General features: G+C 40.1%; 1 protein-coding gene across 7 annotated transcripts in view; it reads left to right on the plus strand.

Annotated features, from left to right (window-relative positions):
* The window catches only part of UNC5D (unc-5 netrin receptor D), a 554,235-nt gene that overhangs the window by 521,883 nt on the left and 13,467 nt on the right, over nucleotides 1–18,885 (plus strand). For all 7 annotated transcript variants that reach the window (XM_054499220.2, XM_063668623.1, XM_054499221.2 and 4 more), the window contains 2 exons: nucleotides 2,695–2,859; nucleotides 10,105–10,283. In XM_054499220.2, coding sequence (XP_054355195.1) covers nucleotides 2,695–2,859; nucleotides 10,105–10,283 — 344 coding nt within the window. The remainder of the gene's footprint in view (nucleotides 1–2,694; nucleotides 2,860–10,104; nucleotides 10,284–18,885) is intronic.

Consider the following 18,885-nt stretch of genomic DNA (forward strand, 5'->3'; position numbering starts at 1 on the left):
GCCAGAGAAGTGAAGACAAAATAAGATTATTTGTAGTGCTTAGGGGTACAATGCCAGGAATTGAGGATAATGAGATAAATACCAGAGATGTTGTTTTTGGAGTCCTTCACAGAGAGATGGCAGTTGGGGCATGTGTGAGCAGATGGGATCTTGAATAGTACAGTAGGCAGAGAAAGAAGTGTAGGAGGCTGAGATGTGGAGGAAGGACTGCCCATGGTTTACAAAGTTGAACAAAGCTCAGGAGAATTAGGAAAAGAATCACATTAGATAACAAGGAGAAATGGCAGAACTTCTAAGTGCATATGATGATACAAGTGAAAAGTCATTTGGAGTATTTTAGAGAAAATGACTTCCTGTAGGCATTGCCAGGAGGCCCCACAAGTCAGAAATGCCCTCTGCTGCAGGATCTACCACAGGACGAAAAGAGATCATAAGTAAAATGTTTTTGTATTAGAAGAAAGTGGGAAAGCGATACCTTTAAACAGACATGTTGTCAGCTGATGGTACAAGAGAGTTGTCGTCCAGTGAAAAGCATCCTTGGTGATCATTAGCTTGGTGCCTCTTCCAGCATTTTCCCCAGACAATAGCCTCCCTCTGGAACTCAGTAATAGCCCCTTTCAGGGTTGCCCAACTCACATCTGTTTCTAAGATAATGTCTTCAAATCAAGAATTGTTTTAGTCGTCAAGAAAATAGAAGGCACTCAAGGCATTTCAACCGAGGGGAAATTTAATCAAGGGATTTATGTGATTACAAAACCTCTGTAGAGAGCCAAGGTCAGAGAAAGCTACTAGTAGTATTAGAAAACCAGTCAGGTCAGGAATTTCAGGAAAGTGCGCCAGCACTGAAGCAGTGGATTCTCTGGTGAATGTCCAGAAGCCCCTGCACACCTTTCCTGGGCTGTCAGTTGAAGCCTTTGGGTCTGCCTGCTGATGTTAGGGGGGCAGTGATGGCTTCTGCATTTCCTCTCCCTTCCAAATCTAGCATGAGTGCCTCTTGTGGGCAGAATGGGAATGTGAACTCCTGCCAGCAGGGGAGTCTATAAAATGTAGTTTTTAGGCTTCCAGCCCCTTTCACATGGGGAAGAACAGAGAATGGCAAAGATAGAGTTCCATACTAACAGCCCACTTCTTGCACAGGAATGAAGTCCGTGAAATGCCAGATAGTTTCTCACCTATAGACCTTCTCTACATCCTTCTTGAAATTCCACTTTTCTTTTGGTTCAGGATTAATAACAAACAAAACAACCCACAGTTGATTGCTAAGATGCATGGTAGAATATTTGATTTTGTTATTTCATACTCCCTTAAAGCTGGCTCTCCTCTCTTTAAGTTCACAACAATCTAAAGTCCATCCATCCCTCCTTCCTGAGTCCACCAGAAAGTATCCAAAATAAAAATCTGTGAGGCTTTCTATAGAGAAAATTAGGAAGCAAGGTATCCAAACAAGTGTGCACATAAGGGCTCGGGAATAACTAGGTAACTCATAGCTTCTCAAAGGGAACAGGTCATTTCAATCATGCTCTTTAGTCTCATGACACATGCTGGCTTCATCACCAGTCATAGTTCAGGGTTCCAAACTTCCAGACTTGATACATGTCTTACCACCTTTCAGTTCTAGTATTGCAGAAAATTTTATTTTTAGCAATAGGTAAAGGAGCAAACTAATAAGGTGAGAAATAGAAAAAAAAGTGAGCGTGAGGATTACTAGAGGCATATGTGGTCATTGCCAAGGGCCAAGCCACATTTGAGTAGAAAGGAGAGATACTTTTTAGTACATGAAAAAATTTTGGTGACTAACTTCTACTTCATATTAGTCACAGTCTGGTAGCAAGCACTGGCTAATACTAGGAAAAATGAGTAATCTATAGATTTTATAATTTCCCTCTTCATTTACTAAAAGGTATTTTTGCCTCTCAGTTGTCCATATGTCCCCTGAGAGTAGGGGACTGAATCTGTTATTGTTTCTTATTGTTTACCTAGTACAGTGTCTGGTCATTAGCAGGCACTTCATACATTATAGTTGAATGGACAAATTGAGCAAATGAAGAACTGACAAACTAGATCACTCTGGGGTGGTCCTGTATGTGTGTCTGTCTGTCTCTCTCCCCTCCTTCCTCCCTCTTTCTCTCCCTCACTGTGTGTATATGTGTGTGATTTTGCACTAGGTATTAACTTTTATGTTGGATACATTAGCAATATTGTATTCTCACAATTCTGCATGAGTTTGTGGTATGGAGTTAAGTTCTGGCCAATCAGTTCCTTAGCATAATTTTTATGTAAGTGAAAAGATAACATCCTACCCCAGACCGAAGTAGAAGCATGGCCCACAGGAGTCTTCCAAATGAAAATATTTTCTAAGTGGGGAATGAAAATGATAATTTTTGATGGTATTCTTTCTAATTGTGTGTCACCAAGTGAAATCTGAGCTCTTGCAGTGCGGTTTTGGAATTCAAATGTTATCAATTGGAATTGACATTAATTACATTTGTGCTGCTTGGCATTTGCTGGAACATTATTTTTACAACAATTCCACTAAAGCTGCCTAGGCAATTATCTCTGCTATGATTGTCCTCATCATTGTCGTCGTCATCATCATCCTCATCATCATCATCATCATCGCTATTAAGTCTCTCCTGTTCTAGTTCATCTCAGCCGGGCTCTGCACACCATCCCTTCTCTCCATCTCCCCTGCAGGAAGTCCCGTTCTCCCGCGTGTGGTGCAGTAACCGGCAGCCCCTGCACTGTGCCTTCTCCCTGGAGCGTTACACGCCCACCACCACCCAGCTGTCCTGCAAAATCTGCATTCGGCAGCTCAAAGGCCATGAACAGATCCTCCAAGTGCAGACATCAATCCTAGAGGTGAGTCCTTGATCTACAGGTCATTTGACCCCCTTTCTGAAGGATGGTAAGAATAATAAAGCTATACCTACCAGCTGTGCTATTCAGGTTCTGAAACAGCTTCAAAATGCACAAACTCTTCATCTTCATTACTGATGAGGGAAAATAAGCTTTGTCTCACGCCGAGGATTAAACTAAACTTCCCCCTGGGCAAGGAAACTCAACCCATCAGAGAGCTTAGACTGTGAAGGCACCTCTGGGGAAGGAACTGGTACCAGGCTTTTGATACACAAAATCACAAGAAGTCTTATGCCACAGCAGGCTTGGATTACCAGCTGAGATTCATTATAGACTGAAGCCAGATGGTACAGTTGAGACACATGACACAAAGAGGCACAAAGCCACCCTCAGACTGTTTTTCTGCTGGCTCTGACTAGTTTTCCAGAAGTCAGTTGCCCTATATGTGTTATTTTATCTCCAGGGATGGGACTCCCTGTCTTACTGTTTCTCATGCTCCCCGGGCTCAGAATTCTGTACATCCACATTTCCATTACTCCCTTCCAATACAATAATATAAGGAGGACAGGACAATACAATAATATAAGAAGGACCTCATTCTATAAGGTAAGGAAATAGAAGTGCAAAGAGAGAAAGGACTTTGTCCAGGTCAAATCAGTATTGGAAGGTAGAGTTAAAGTAGCAGTCAAGGGAGGATTCACTGGAGAACTTTTGCAAAAAGACATCTGATTTCCATCATGGCTCCAATTTGTCCTAAACCACCAAGTGACTTCATGGCTTTGAACATGAGCTTATAAAGTAGACAATAGCCATCCTTCCTGAATGGGATAGAGGGGGAGATTAGCAGAGGGATTGTGATGCTTTTGTTTGTCAGTTTCCATGTCATTACAGGCTAGTGTAGGAAAACGTTTTTTGTTTTTTCACTTATAAAATAAATATATACATATATACATATATGCATTTATTAATATATGAATATATATTTATAAATTTAGGCTTGGCAGAAGATTGAACACATTTATATACCTACAATTCAATTTCAAGGTTTTTTCCTGGAAAATTTATAGCTGTATAGCATTATTCCTTCTCTCTATTCTCATTTGAATTCATTGTTTATGCAAAATGAGCATTGCTAATTCCCCAAATAGTTTTTCTGAAGAGTGGATGGCTTTCCAAAGGATTGTGCCTTAAAATTGATAGCTGTCTTAACTGACATGTTTATGCAGTATTTGCATTCATTATTGCCAGTTAGCATTATGTGCTCAAGTAGTTTTGACGGAGAAGGTAGATCTGGAAACCTGGGGTAGGATATTTTTAGGGGCTCTTTCTTGAACAGTGTTGGTATATTTCACACGATACATTGCAAAGTAAAATAAAAATTGTAGGAAGGCTTTAAAAATAAAAACAAAAAATCCAAGAAGAGCTGGTATTCAGAAGGAAGCATGAAAAGGCATAACATAAAAGATTCCACTCATCCAAATTGCCCTAGATGTCCGTTAACAGACCAATAAGAGTTCAGGCTTAAAGGTTATTGTTTGTAAAAGCATCCAGATATTGGCGATCAACTTGTGCTATTACAGGACATTTATGTAAGAGGAATGTGATAGGTATTTTTGCTCCTTGCTTAATAAATTCTTAAAGTGCTTGAAAGGAAAATTAGCTAATAAACACAACTTTATTGTTTACTCCCCAATTTCTTTTCTAATGCTTCACAAGTTTACAGTCACTAAGAAATGCCTTGCAGAAGATAACATCATAATATCTCTTGATAATGAAAGGCAAGTATGAGAATAATATTTCAATATTTATTGTTAGGTTATAGTCATCCAATTTGAGGGCTGCTGCATTTTAGAGGCTTTATTAACCCTTTGATCCTTTCAATGATCACTTTATTAATTGCTTCAAGCATTGCTGCAGAATTTGGCCCAGGTTGTCATCCTCACTTTGTATAAACTGTATTTTTTAGACAAGTCTAATTTGTTCTCATTTTCTGTGTCAGAAGACGACTAATAACTTTTGTAAGCCGCTATATTTCAGGTATCATTTCATTTGCTTTTGTATTTGTCATACAACCATCAAAACTCTGTGGGTTAAGTATTAGTACTATCACAATTTTACATGCTATAAAAGTCTCAAAGGCATCAACTTTCTTGTCCAAGATCAAAGATCATGGAACTCATAAGGGAGTAGAGCCACAGTACCCAACTCAGAGACCTGACTTCAAGATCAAAGTCTGACTACTCCACTACACTACTTCTGGACCCCAGTCAAGGCCATCTAATGGATTAGCCTTAACTGTGGGCCTTCTTCACAGTATGGCTTCTCTTCAGGGACTCAGGTACTAGTGACAAACATCATAGCACCAGAAATTTTGTCTTCCAGTACCTGAAAGTATATGAAAACTGAGAAGTTCTTTCTTCAAAAGAAGAAAGGATGGGATGTAACCATTTGTGTGACGGACTAGAATTGTTCATTCTATAATAGAGATCCTACATGTAGCTCTGCCTACAAATGGATGTCTTGGTTGAATGATTGCTCAAACCCATTTAATCCTGGGATTGTCAGACTCACAGGAAAGACACACATCTGGTGATACATATAATGCATAAAAACTGTCCTCTTGGCTGGGTGCGGTGGCTCATGCCTGTAATCCCAGCACTTTGGGAGGCCAAGGTAGGCGGATCACAAGGTCAGGAGATCAAGACCATCCTGGCTAACACGTGAAACCCTGTCTCTACTAAAAATACAAAAAATTAGCCGGGAGTGGTGGCGGGTGCCTGTAGTCCCAGCTACTCGGGAGGCTGAAACAGGAGAATTGCTTGAACCCAGCAGGCAGAGGTTGCAGTGAGTTGAGATCACACCACTGCACTCCAGCCTTGGTGACAGAGACTCTCTCAAAAAGAAAAGAAAACTGTCCTCTTTTCCCTAAAATGACTTAATTTTTTAGTAAATAGTTCCAGCAAAAGTGAAGACGCAGAAAGTGCTGAGAAATTGGGATGACCTGGGGAGGTGCAGGATACATTCTAGACCCAGGTCTCTATCGGTGAGTTAGGAATAATAGATCAATTTTTAAAGCGCATCATACTTCATGTCCCCTAGGCAGAAAAAGACATTTAGGTGGTTTAATACATTAGTAAGATATATTTATATAATTAACATTTTATATAGGATCAAGATTTAAGATATATAAAAAACTTTAAATATTGATTTTTAAATATTAATAAGATATCTATCTTAAATACTGCTTTAAATGTTTAAGTCAATGCAATAATCATCCTCATTGAAGGCATTTGATCCTTCATGTTCAGCCTCATCCCTGACATACCCCTTCATGCCACTGATCTAAGTGATTTTTCAAATAAACCCAGTCTGTCATATTACCCTCACACTTAAAAGTTATTTTTGGGACCAAGATAATATATCTTTTTTACTCTTTAGAGTGGTCATTACTGTATCAGTCTTTGGAAGCAAGTTGTTACCCTTAAATTTAACCTTATTGAATTACCTAATGATTATTGCCAACTGATACTCTATAAAGCAACAGTATCAACAGTCTAAAATTGCAGACTGGAATAAAACAATTTTGCAAATATTGAAGAGAAAGGAAGAATTCCCAAGTAATTTATTTCATCATTCCTTATTAATGTAACATTATTAAAGAATCTTTTCTTCAATATAAACAACTTAAAGGAATCTTGCATGTTACAATTTTCTCTTCAAGCAGTTGTCTTATCTTTCTTCCAAAAGTGTTGGAAGTTGGGGGATAATTTGTCTGTTACAACAGACAGAATAGTTGGAATTTCTCATTGATTTACAACTCCCTTAACTTACCAGGTAGCAGCTGCTTATCTCAGATGTGCAGAGCATGAAAATCTACTGTTCCTCTGCATATTTAATTTAAACAATCAGAAAATGTGATGTATCTACAGGATTCTTATTACTTGGCCCAGATGTCTTTTAGAATGCATCATAAATGTTACATAAAGTGTCATCCTTATGCCTGGAAAATATTTAAATTTGAAAACTTTAAGACGGAAATGGGGACCCACTTATTAATGTGTAGTAAATTGAAAAATTACTTATTTTTAGACTCAATCTCATATAATACTTTATTCACCTTCAAATAAGACCACCTTGTGCAGCTTTCTCTGAAGATATCATGCATCAAGGTGGTTTTTCTTCTGCCCACACTAAAGAGAGAGCTCAGTCAACAATTTATAGGTGCCATGAGGGCTTTCAGAGGCCAATTCTGTCCCTTGGGATCCTTTACCATGGACACTTCCAGTGTTTTCAGTTTCATTGATAAGCCACATCTTTGGCATTGACAATGACAGCTACCATATTAACTTGTAGAGAATTAAAAAAAAATTCTGCTCCTAGTTTCTATCATAGTCTTAAGTCAGAAAATATGCAAGGATACTATTCCTACTTGATTTGCATTTTTAGAGACTAGAAGAAATTTTACAAACCACGATAAAAGTGATGTATCTTGTAACCTAGTTTAAACAGGAAGAAGCTGAGTAGGTTCATTTTATAACCATTCAATATATCAGAACAGAATTGTCCACTGTGCCTGGGATAACCACCTATCCACCTAATCTCTATTCAGTCAATGCCTACCTATCTTTCAGGCCAACTCAAATGCCTCCTCCATGAAGTCTTTCCTACTGTACTCAGAGAACATTTTCCTTAACCACCTAGCACTGTAGATTTCTTGGCACTTGTCTTGAAACAGGGTGCTATAGTGAAATAAGTACTGGTATAGTTGTTAGGATGTCAGAATTCTAGTTTCATCTCTGTCACAAACTACCTGGGTGAATTTTACCAGGTTTCATAACTTCTGTGGAGTCTATACAAATGCAAAATAACTGATTAGGAAGTTGGGTCTAAAATAGATAAGGTAGCATCCAAGGTCGCTGAACTAGAAAGTGTGGAGTTTTACTCCAAAGTGAGGTCTTTCTGCTTCTAAAAACCATGCTCTTTTCTGTTATACTATGATAACCTCAAATACTGGAATAGTTTTGATGAGTATTGTTTTATAATATTCCAGGAACATAACTAAAACCAGTAAGTACAATCTGTTTAATATAATAACATGTACTTTGAGGTTCCAAGAAGAGGGTGTGATATGCAGCATTTCTCACATGTGTGTGACCATGAAACTGCCATTTCTTGGAATCTCTTCTGAGATATCCTTTTGGAACTGATGGATTAACGCATTGTGTTTCCAAAAACAGAGCCCTCAAAATGCAACTGTGTTAAATAGTTACAGAAAGACAAAAATCATTATCAATCATTAATGAAATTTCTGTATCAACCAGTTTTCTCAACTAACAGATTTAAGAACTCTATTTTCAACCTACCAAGCCTGATAGTTTATACTTATGTGAGCCCAGCTGCTAGCTGAAAAAGGCCATCATGGTTGTGGTGCCCACATTAGGAAGACATTTAACAATTGGAAGAGGCATCAGGGCAGGATTTCAGGGAGGGAAGGAAGGGCATGTGTGCACTTGGAGGGCATAACAGGCAAGTTTCTAAGACAAAGGACAGCTTCTTGGAGTTTAAACATTCTAACTAGTCCCTTAACTCAATCCCAGATCTGATGCTTTACTTACCCCTTGGATTAGTCTTCTTTTGCTACAGAAAAAACTACCACTAATTTAGAAGCATAAAACAACACTTCTTTATTATGTCATAAGACTGAAACCAAAGTGTTGGCCAGGGCATGTTCTCATCTGGAGCTCAGAGTCCTTTTCTAAGTTTATACAGGTTGTTGACACCATTTGGTTCCTTATTGCTTTAGGACTAAGGTCCCCATTTTCTTGCTGGCTGTTGGCCAGAGGTCACTCTCAGCTCCCAGAAGCCACCCACAGGTCCCAGACACATGACCCCCTCTGTAGGAAGCTCATAGACTGGCTGTTTGCTTTCCTCTAGACCAGGAGAAAAGGTGCCTCCAGACAAGAGCTATCTCTTCTCATTTGAGGACCACCTGATTAGGTCAGGCCCATCCAGAAAAATCTCTTAATTGATTCAGTCAACTGATTAGGGACATTAATTACATCAGCAGAGTCCCTTTTGTCTTATAATCATGGAAGTGATTCAATTGGATATTTTTCAGTCCTTAAAATTCTGTTAGTCCACCTAAACTTATTAGCAACCACTGTAGCCTGGCACATTTCTGTGGGATTTAATGTTGGATATAAGGATTAATATTGAAATGACAAATTCTTATTGGACAGCTTTAAACCAGAAACAGGTAGGCAGGCAGGAGCCTTCCTGATTTATACCACTATACAGGCTGGTCTACATGTTACTCTGACTCAAGGCTGGCTCTGTTATACCAAAGCAATTTAATTCTGAAACAATTTTATTTAATTTTGAAATAAAGATACTTATTATAAAATCACACAACTTTAGGACTTGGGAAGAAAATAAAATTAAAGGTAATCAACATACAATCACACCCTCGTAGCTTTCCTACAAGGCATTTCCTAGGCAGCTCCTTTGATCAGCCCATTCACCATTAGTTATGACTATCAGAGGGTCATTCCTCACTCTGAACTGAAATCTGTCATTTGGTAGCTTCTTCCTGCTGATTCTAGAGCTATGCCTGAGAGCCAAAACAAACAGAAAAAGAGTCTAATTCTGCTCTCACCTGACAGTTTGTTGTTTTGTTTTGTTTTTTGTTTGAGGCGAAGTTTCACTCTTGTTGCCCAGGCTGGAGTGCAATGGTGGGATCTCAACTCACTGCAACTTCCACCTCCCAGGTTCAAGTGATTCTCCTGCCTCAGCCTCCCGAGTAGCTGCGATTACAGGCGCCTGCCACTACGCCCAGCTAATTCTTTGTATTTTTAGTAGAGATGGGGTTTCACCCTGTTGGCGAGGCTGGTCTTGAACTCCTGACCTCAGGTGATCCACCTGCCTCAGCCTCCCAAAGTGCTGGGATTATAAGCATGAGCCACTGTGCCCGGCCTCTGACAGCTCTTTTAATGCTGGAAGCTAGTGACTGTGACTCCCCTGAGCGGAAGAGGCTGTTGTAAATTTCCAGTACACAATTTATTAGGCTACTAGAGAAGTTCTTTACTATCTTAGAAGAAAGGGGAACTTATCAATGTATTTTATAGAGTCCATCACAACAGGCAAGCATTTTGTGCATGTGTGTTAACCCAGATTTTCTTAAAAGATAAAAGTGTTGGTCAGGACTGCTTTCAGATGGATCTGATCATGCGTTCCTTATTTTGTTTATAGAATGAACGAGAAACCATCACTTTCTTCACACAAGAGGACAGCACTTTCCCTGCACAGACTGGCCCCAAAGCCTTCAAAATTCCCTACTCCATCAGACAGCGGATATGTGCTACATTTGATACCCCCAATGCCAAAGGCAAGGACTGGCAGATGTTAGCACAGAAAAACAGCATCAACAGGTAATTGGGGACAGCTTCTGGAAGACGATGTTACTAAGAGAACTTAGAAACATAAAGTGGGCTAAGTGAAACCGTGACGTTTCTGAGCCCTAATATTTTTATGAGTTCCTCTGGCCATATTTCATGTGTGTTCCCACTAAGTAAGTGGGGAAGAGCAAGAAAATAACAGTAGGCCAAGCGTGGTGGCTCACGCCTGAAATCCCAGCACTTTGGGAGGCCGAGGTGGGCAAATGACTTGAGCCTAGAAGTTTGAGACTAGCCTGGGCAACATGGTGAGACCCTATCTCCACAAAAAATAATTAACTGGGTGTGGTAGTGCACGCCTGTAATCCCAGCTGCCTGGGAGGCTGACGTGAGAGGATCGCTTGAACTTGGGAGGTCAAGGCTGCAGTGAGCCAAGATTGCACCACTGCACTCGAGCATGGGCAACAGAGTAAGACCCTGCTGCAAAAACAAAACAATAACAACAACAACAAAAAAGACACCCTGTGTGACATTTCCTGCTACCCCATTCTGCCTTTTGCAACATTATAGAAAATCCCTACTTTGGTTCTGATACCATCTCTAGGTTTGCTAATTGGGTCACCCAAATGGGCAATTAGACTATGTTATCTTGGAGACTGTGAGTGAAGAGAGCACTTTCTTAAGCCAGTGATGCAGAAACAAACAAACAATCAGATAACCGTAAGCATTCTTTAACCCTTAATGAGGACATGCTCAAACTACAAAATCGATTGCCTGAATAGGAAAAAAAGAAGTTTGAAGATAACTTTTGGGTCTGAAGCCAGAGGATGTGAAATAAGCAAAAGCTTGCCTAGGCACTGTGAATGAACATGCTGCTAAAACTGACACTGCTCATTACTGCACTAACATTTGTAGTTGAGAGTAGAATAGAGGGATCCATAATGGGCTTTATTACTTTAGATGAGACAGGCAGGGGTGATGCTCTCCAGGGCAACACTGATGGCCAGGCAGGTTTGGGCTCAGCTTGAGGGATACACAGCATCCCTGCATTGAAAAATGACATCTCCTCTCCCTGTAAGCCCTGTGCATGCCCCCAAAATGAATACAAAAGAGAATATATTTTGCCAGAACCATTTTATTTCTCTTTCCTTTGGTACTATTTTTTTTTTCTTTCAGGCAAAGCCTTATTTTCTTACTGTTTGGCTTGCTCTGTCACTTTCATTTTTTGTTCTTTATTTTCACAGACATCCTACCTGACTCTTTCTTCTCTAAAAGGGAGGGTAGATGTCTGCCAAGAAGGGATAGAGTGCTGCTCTCTGTTTCAAAAGGGATCCAGAAGCCAAGAACGAAGGGCGCAACTAGAAATCAGTCAGGCTCAGAGAGGAAAGTCAAGATGGAGGCATTGCTGCAAGAGAAAACTGAATTTACAGAGACAGGCAAGCCCGAAAAGTGTAGACATATTTTTGAAAAGGCGTATATTGAAAATGAAAGAAACAAAAATGTATGAGTGTACAGGGGAAAAAAATTAGATTGAATATTTCGCAGCAACTCTGACAAAAGATGAGATGTCTTGTCTATAATAAGTGAACACCATGACTGTGTCAATTTCCCTTTCTGATCAACATGGATCCAAAAATGAAAAATGAACCCAGAAAACATAACACGGTTAGAAAAGAACAGTGAACAGGGACTCAGAAGATCTGCATGAGAGACTTGGTTCTGCTACCAATACCAGTCTGCCTAAATGAGTCACTTACTATCCCTGTGTTTCTTTTTCTAGAAATGCAATGGCATCTGAACTATATTAAGTCTAATTCATGCTGGCTATAAAAGTTTATGATTTTTTAAGTCACCATTTAGAAAAAACAATTGTCACAAAATACCTGTGTGCCCATAGATGCTGCCATTAATTTGCTGAATGGGCACGTACATGTTCCTACCTTATTACATTTTATTCTCCATTTATAGTACACATAAGAGAACTACAGGGAGTACTTCCAAAGTCATCAGTTTCTGACCTTGCACAGTAGGGAAAATGCATTTCAAACTGGGAGACTTAAGTTTAACAACCTTTTGTATCTGAGCACTAATGAGCAGTCAGTGGCTACCCTGGAGCCAACTGCCCCCTTCTGTGTCTGGAGCCATAAAACCTGAGTGCTCCTGTGGCTGTTGGTTTACTTGTTTTTGTTTTTCTCTAAGATCCCATCTCCAGGAAAATTTTTTTGACATAATTCATATAACCTATTTCATGGAAAATTTCTAACACAGAACCCAGAATATGTAGATTCTTAATAAATGCTAGTTTTTCCCCCTTGACATTTTCACAATCCATAGCAAACTAGAATAGCACGAATATATAGAATCTACTTCTATCCTTAAATCTTATATAGCCCGGCTCACACCTGTAATCCAAGCACTGTAGGAGGCCAAGGTGGAAGTGTCGCTTGAGGCCACAAGTTCAAAACCAGCCTGCACTTAGGGAGAACCCTGTATCTACAAAGAATTAACAAATTAGCTGGGCGCGGTGGCTCATGCCTGTAATCCCAGCACTTTGGGAGGCCAAGGCGGACGGATCACGAGGTCAGGAGTTTGAGACCAGCCTGACCAACATGGTGAAACCCTGTCTCTACTAAAAATACAAAAATTAGCTAGGCATGGTGGCAGGCGCCTGTAATCCCACCTACTCTGGAGGCTGAGGCAGGAGAATCGCTTGAAGGTTGCAGTGAGGAGGCGGAGGTTGCAGTGAGCTGAGATCGCACCACTGTACTCCAGCCTGGGCAACAGAGCAAGACTCTGTCTCAACAAATTAGCCAGGCATGGTGATGTATGCCTCTTGCCCCAGCTATTTGAAAGGCTGAGGCAGGAGGATTGCTTGAGCCCAGGAGTTTGAGGCTGCAGTGAGCTATGATTGCGCCACTGCACTCCAGCCTAGGTGACAGAGCAAGACCCTGATTCAAAACAATACTACTAAATAAATGAATAACCTTATACAGTTAACATATCAATTTCACTGAGTGTCATTCCCTACCTTTCTCTTTAATCTCTAGCTTTACTCTCAAAAAATAGTCAAATCATGGAGTGAAAATGATTTAAACTAAGAGCCAGCAAACTTATTTTTTCTGTAAAGGACCAGACAGGAAAGAGTTTAGGCCATATGGGATCTGTCTCAACTACTCGGCAACATTCAACTCTGATGCTGTAACAGGAAAGCAGCCAGAGAGAGTCTGTAAACAAATAGATATGACTGTGTGCCAGTATGCAATATTCACAAAAATAGACAACGACCCCTATTTGGCCTATAGTCTGCAGTTTTCTGACCCCTGATTTAAGTGAATTTGCCTTGATTTAGTAAAACTTCCATAGGATGTTATTGGCTCTATCTTAAAGTGAAGGAAGAAGGGAGGAAAAGAAAGAGGGAAGAAGATGAGTACAAGATACAGACCGAGCACCAGCTTCACAGGCAGACCACTAACTGTGGTTACCTGGTGACCATGGGCTCTAGGTATTTTCATTCTTGTGTTTGGGGATTTACTATGATCACACTAAACTAAGCTTTCTTGCTTCTGCAGGTTAGAAAACACATTCTAACCTTCAAATAATGGGTGTGAGGCTGCCATTTTCAAAATATCAGCCTTCATGTCCTGTTTTAAGTAGTACTGAGAAAGCTGACAATGTCGGTATGTCTGAATAAGGATGTTTTTATAATTTGAGAAAGTAAAATGAAATCTTTTAACAGGGCCTTCTCATTCAGTTCTGTCTTCAGGCTGGTGTGGTTACAGCAGAGCTGGCCACCAAAATACTTGGAGAAGAAGAATAGAAGAAAACTACTCACAGCCACCTTGCACTCTATTAGCTAATTATATTTTGCAGAAATTGTCAAGTTCCCTTTCTGTTTTTAGTACTGTCCCAAAGACAACAGGGATTTTTTGGATGTAATCTGTCACAACTTCCCATTGTAAAAGCCCCAAACCATTGTCTTTACTCTCTTATGATTCCAAATAATATAGTCTAGAACTAATAGTAAATGTTTTAATACACAGAAATCTAAAATTGTCTCTATGCCAACATTATTGAGTAAGAAAGCTATGCATGGCTGAGGATTTCATCAACCCTGGGATCACAAAAAGGTGATCACAGAGTACATAGTCATTCTATTCAGGCAGTTCACCTACCTTGATCTTGTGACTGCACTTTCGCCTGACTCTTCCCCTCCATTCAATTCCAAAAAGCATTTAAAAGCTAGTAAAACTACTGTCCTCAAATCATTAAGGAAAACTTTCAAAACAAGTGGAAGAAAACATTTGCTTTTACTTTATTGCCAGTGAAAATGTTTTCTTACCCTCCTTTTGGTAAATGCAAATGTCACTGATGATAATATGCCTTTTTGCCAATCAGGTTTCTACTTAGATTTGAATAGGAAGGAAAAGACAGGGAATGTAAAGTTAAAAGCTTAGCAGTCGATGAGAATGCGAGAAATGTCAGGGGTGTGTGCTGTACGGCTGGCAACACAGGTGGCCTTGCTGCTCGCCTAGCATATGGATCACGCTAAATAAGCTACACAGCCTAGCAAAGAATGTCATAGATAACAGTTGTAGTTATAGATTCTGTGAGCAAACTTTGACTATTACTCAGAGTTCATACTTGCTGCATTTCAAAGCTGAGATTGCACATCTATTCTGAAAATTCAGCTGTAATAACTCCATTTCAATGCTCTTGGCCACCTGTGATTGGTAGCTGGGTAGAACTGCAAAATAACGAATTGGTCATGTGGGGGTAGGTGATGGGGAGCAATGCAGAGGACTTAACAAATTAAATGTTGGAAACTAACTGCTTTACATAGAAGTGTTCCCCCATATCTAAACTTCCATAGTGCTTTGTATTTTTTATGATACTTTTTATTTTTTAATTACAATTAAACATACTAAGAGAGGACTATCTACTTGGGGGTTATTCAATAAATATTTCTCTAATGAACGATACGAACTCTTTCACAGGAGAGTGGCTTTTTTGTTGGCTTGTTTGTTTTGAGATGGAGTCTTTCTCTGTTGCCCACACTGGAGTGCAGTGGCACAATCTCGGCTTACTGCAACCTCCGCTTCCTGAGTTCAAGCGATTCTCCTGCCTCAGCCTCCAGAGTAGCTGGGATTACAAGCATGAAACACCATGCCTGGCTAACTTTTGTATTTTTGCAGTGATGGGGTTTCACCATGTGGGCCAGGCTGGTCTCGAACTCCTGGCCTCAAGTAATCCACCTGCCTCGACCTCCCAACGTGCTGAGATTACAGGCGTGTGCCACTATGCCTAGCCAGGAGAGTGCTCTTGACCCTAAAAACCTGCCTCTTAATAAATATCATTGATATGAACAAGCATCAAGGGATCTTGAAAGTGAGTCTTAAAACAGGCTACATGGCTGATATTTTGGAAGATTCCTGTCTTTTCCCTCAGATCTTAACAGTACCTGAAATTCTATCAGATCATTCTTCTGTGATGCCTCCTAATTTTCATATTCCAGAAACCCTTGTGAAAATACAGCCAGCTTGACCAAGTTGCTATGGGAACAGATTCATGAGATGGGAAGAGATCCATGAGATATGGGCAGATGAGTAGAGGGGAGGCCGCCACAATGGAAGAAAGGATTCCAAAATGGAAAGCAGCAGATAAATGATGTCTTATTAACAGTTTTTCCCAGTGCCCTCCTCAATAGTATATTTGTTTGAGCATGTATAAGCACTTGCCAGGGAAAACATATTTCTTATTGGTCTGCTAGTTAAAATGTTTCAAACACACTTCAGATTTGAGAGTTAATGGGTTATGGTGTAAAAACCGTATATGTGAAATTCCTCATATCTCATGGCTGACATGCTGTGCTATAATTTGTTTCCCATGAAATCTTTTAACAGGGCCTTTAATGAGAAACAGAATCTTCTCTCATTGAGGTGCTATCTTTTCATTTCCTCTGTCCATCCTATTAATTGGATGCAAAGGAACAGTGAGATGGCCAGAGGGCCGAGGAAAAGGATGGAGGAAGGCCCCAAGGCAGCTCAGCAATCTGTTTCTGAATAACTGTTGCGAAATCACTTGAGGTAGGAGAGTCCTAGAGTCAGGTTCCTTTAAAGTGAGGGAAGAAGGGAGGAAAAAAAAGAGGGAAGATGATGAGTACAAGATGCAGACAGAGCACTGGCTTCAAAGGCAGACCACTAAGTGTGGTCACTTGGTGACTATGGGCTCTAGGTATTTTCATTCTTGTGTTTGGGGATTTACTATGATCACACTAAACTAAGCTTTCTTGCTTCTGCAGGTTAGAAAACACATTCTAACCTTCAAATAATGGGTATGAGGCTGCCATTTCCAAAAAATCAGCCTTCATGTCCTGTTTTAAGTAGTACTGAGAAAGCTGACAATGTCGGTGTATCTGAATAAGGATGTTTTTATAATTTGAGAAAGTAAAATCCTAGGAATGATTTATCTAATTTATGAGAGAATATTTTAAGTGATTAACTATTTCCTTTTACTTACTTGTCAAGTTTTATTACCTGGTTCTAGAAACCAGATGACTCTTCTAAGAAGAATGATTGGATAGGGAGACAGTATTATACATAGGTGCTTGTAGTCAAAAATACAATGAAGCCCAAGTCAGGTTTTTTTTGGTTCTGGTCCAGTGTGGACTTATGCAGGGTCCAAAATTTAAAAAGCCCTTGCAGTGAAGCCAGAGAGACCCAACACAGCAAAGTGGTAGATGTTTGGGCTTCATTTTGTCAAAGCCAGTGATTCATGAAACTGCCCGCTAATATGAAACTGAACACAGACAGCTCTGGGACACGTTTAGCCATGAACAAGCTGTATATGGTTTGTAAGTGGCAGGTGCCTATCCTAAAGGCAATATGGAAAATAAGCTTTTTATGTTCCTCCAAGAGAACTAAAGTTATGCTCCCACTGTGAGCTCCAGGGGATGCTAACAAGGAGTGTCGCATTTCTTCTAGGCAGTGGGTGTGTGTGTGCTAGGCTTTGAAGGAATAGGTTTCCTTCCTATAAACTGTTTTCAGAAAAGACAGGCATGCAAAAACCCGTTTATAGCCTAAATAGTCCCCTTCACAAGTGCTGTTTCAAATAGTACTGAAAAAAGTTAACAATGTCAGTACATCTGAATAAGGATGTTTACATAATTTGAGACTGTAAAATCCTAGGAATGATTGTATCTCATTTATTAGTGCCCTTTAAGTGATTAACTATTTCTTTTCAATTATTTGTGAGGTTTTATCGTCTTTTCATTTCCCAAACTGAGAGACTGTCATAGGCTTATCCTGTCAGGAATGAAACTGGAGAATTGAAAACAAGGACTATAACCAACTTTGTTCTCATTTGGCAACAGACAGTCCCTCAAGGATCCAGGGCTCTCATACATTTCCAAAAAAAGAATTCTTGCTTTTTTCCAAGAACCAGATAATGAAATAGGTAAAAGGATAATGAAGAGGGAAATTTTATTGCCAAATTAATTGGCCTGAAATAATTAATGCACCACTTTTAGAACAAGGCAGACTGGAACTCAGCATGTTTTCAGGTGCCCATGTCCTTCCCTTTCGGGTTTTCCATGCCAGCTTCCTCTCACTGGAAGATACTGGGGGACAGCAGGAACTATATAGTGCTCATCTCTTGCTTAGTCTTTAAAAATGCAGCACTGGCTTACTTTATCCTGCAGGCTGCTTTGCTGTTTGTTGACTACACAGTGAAATTCAAGTTTGGGGATGAAAGCTTGATGAATGGGCCAAATGCTTATGGTGTGTTCAATTACTGCTCTTGAGGATAAATGGCTTTTCTCTTCTATTTTCATTTAAAGAAGCATATGGAGGGTTGGTTTTGGTCACATAAGAGGCCTTCATTAAATTAGACAATTAAAATGATAGCAGAGATATTAATATTTTTCCATTATGACTATGTTTCAATGCCCTATCTGGGGCTATATAGTAGGATTATACACTGTTTTTGTAATGATTTTTTCCAATTTATTATAGGCAGCTTAACTTTGTTTTTACTTTTTGTACTGACAAACTAGTCAAATTTTTTTTTTTTTTTTTAGACAGAGTCTCACCCTGTCACCCAGGCTGGAGTGCAATGGCACCATCTAGGCTCACTGCAACCTCCACCTCCTGGGTTCAAGCAGTTCTCCTGCCTCAGCCTCCCAAGTAGCTAGGATTACAGGCGCCTGCCACCACAGCCGACTAATTCTTTGTATTTTTAGTAGAGACGGGGTTTCACCATGTTGGCCAGGCTAGTCTTGAACTCCTGACCTCATGATCTGCCCTCCTCGGACTCCCAAAGTGCTGGCATTACAAGCGTAAGCCACCGCGCCTGGCCCAGAAGATCTTTTAAAAAATACTCTTTTTAGTAGCTAAATTAAAAACAGTGGCCAGGCATGGTAGCTCACGTCTATAGTCCCGGCACTTTAAGAGGCCAAGATGGGACAATCGCTTGATCTCAGGGAACTCAAGGTGAGCCCTGGCAACATAGTGAGACCCCATATCTACCAAAAATAATTTTTTTAAAAAAATTAGCCAGGCATGGTGATGCTCACCTGTGGTCCTAGCTACTTGAGCGGCTGAGATGGGAGGATCACTTGAGCCTGAGAGGTCAAAGCTGCAGT

Source organism: Pongo pygmaeus, chromosome 7 (assembly GCF_028885625.2).
Source record: "Pongo pygmaeus isolate AG05252 chromosome 7, NHGRI_mPonPyg2-v2.0_pri, whole genome shotgun sequence".
NCBI lineage: Eukaryota > Metazoa > Chordata > Mammalia > Primates > Hominidae > Pongo > Pongo pygmaeus.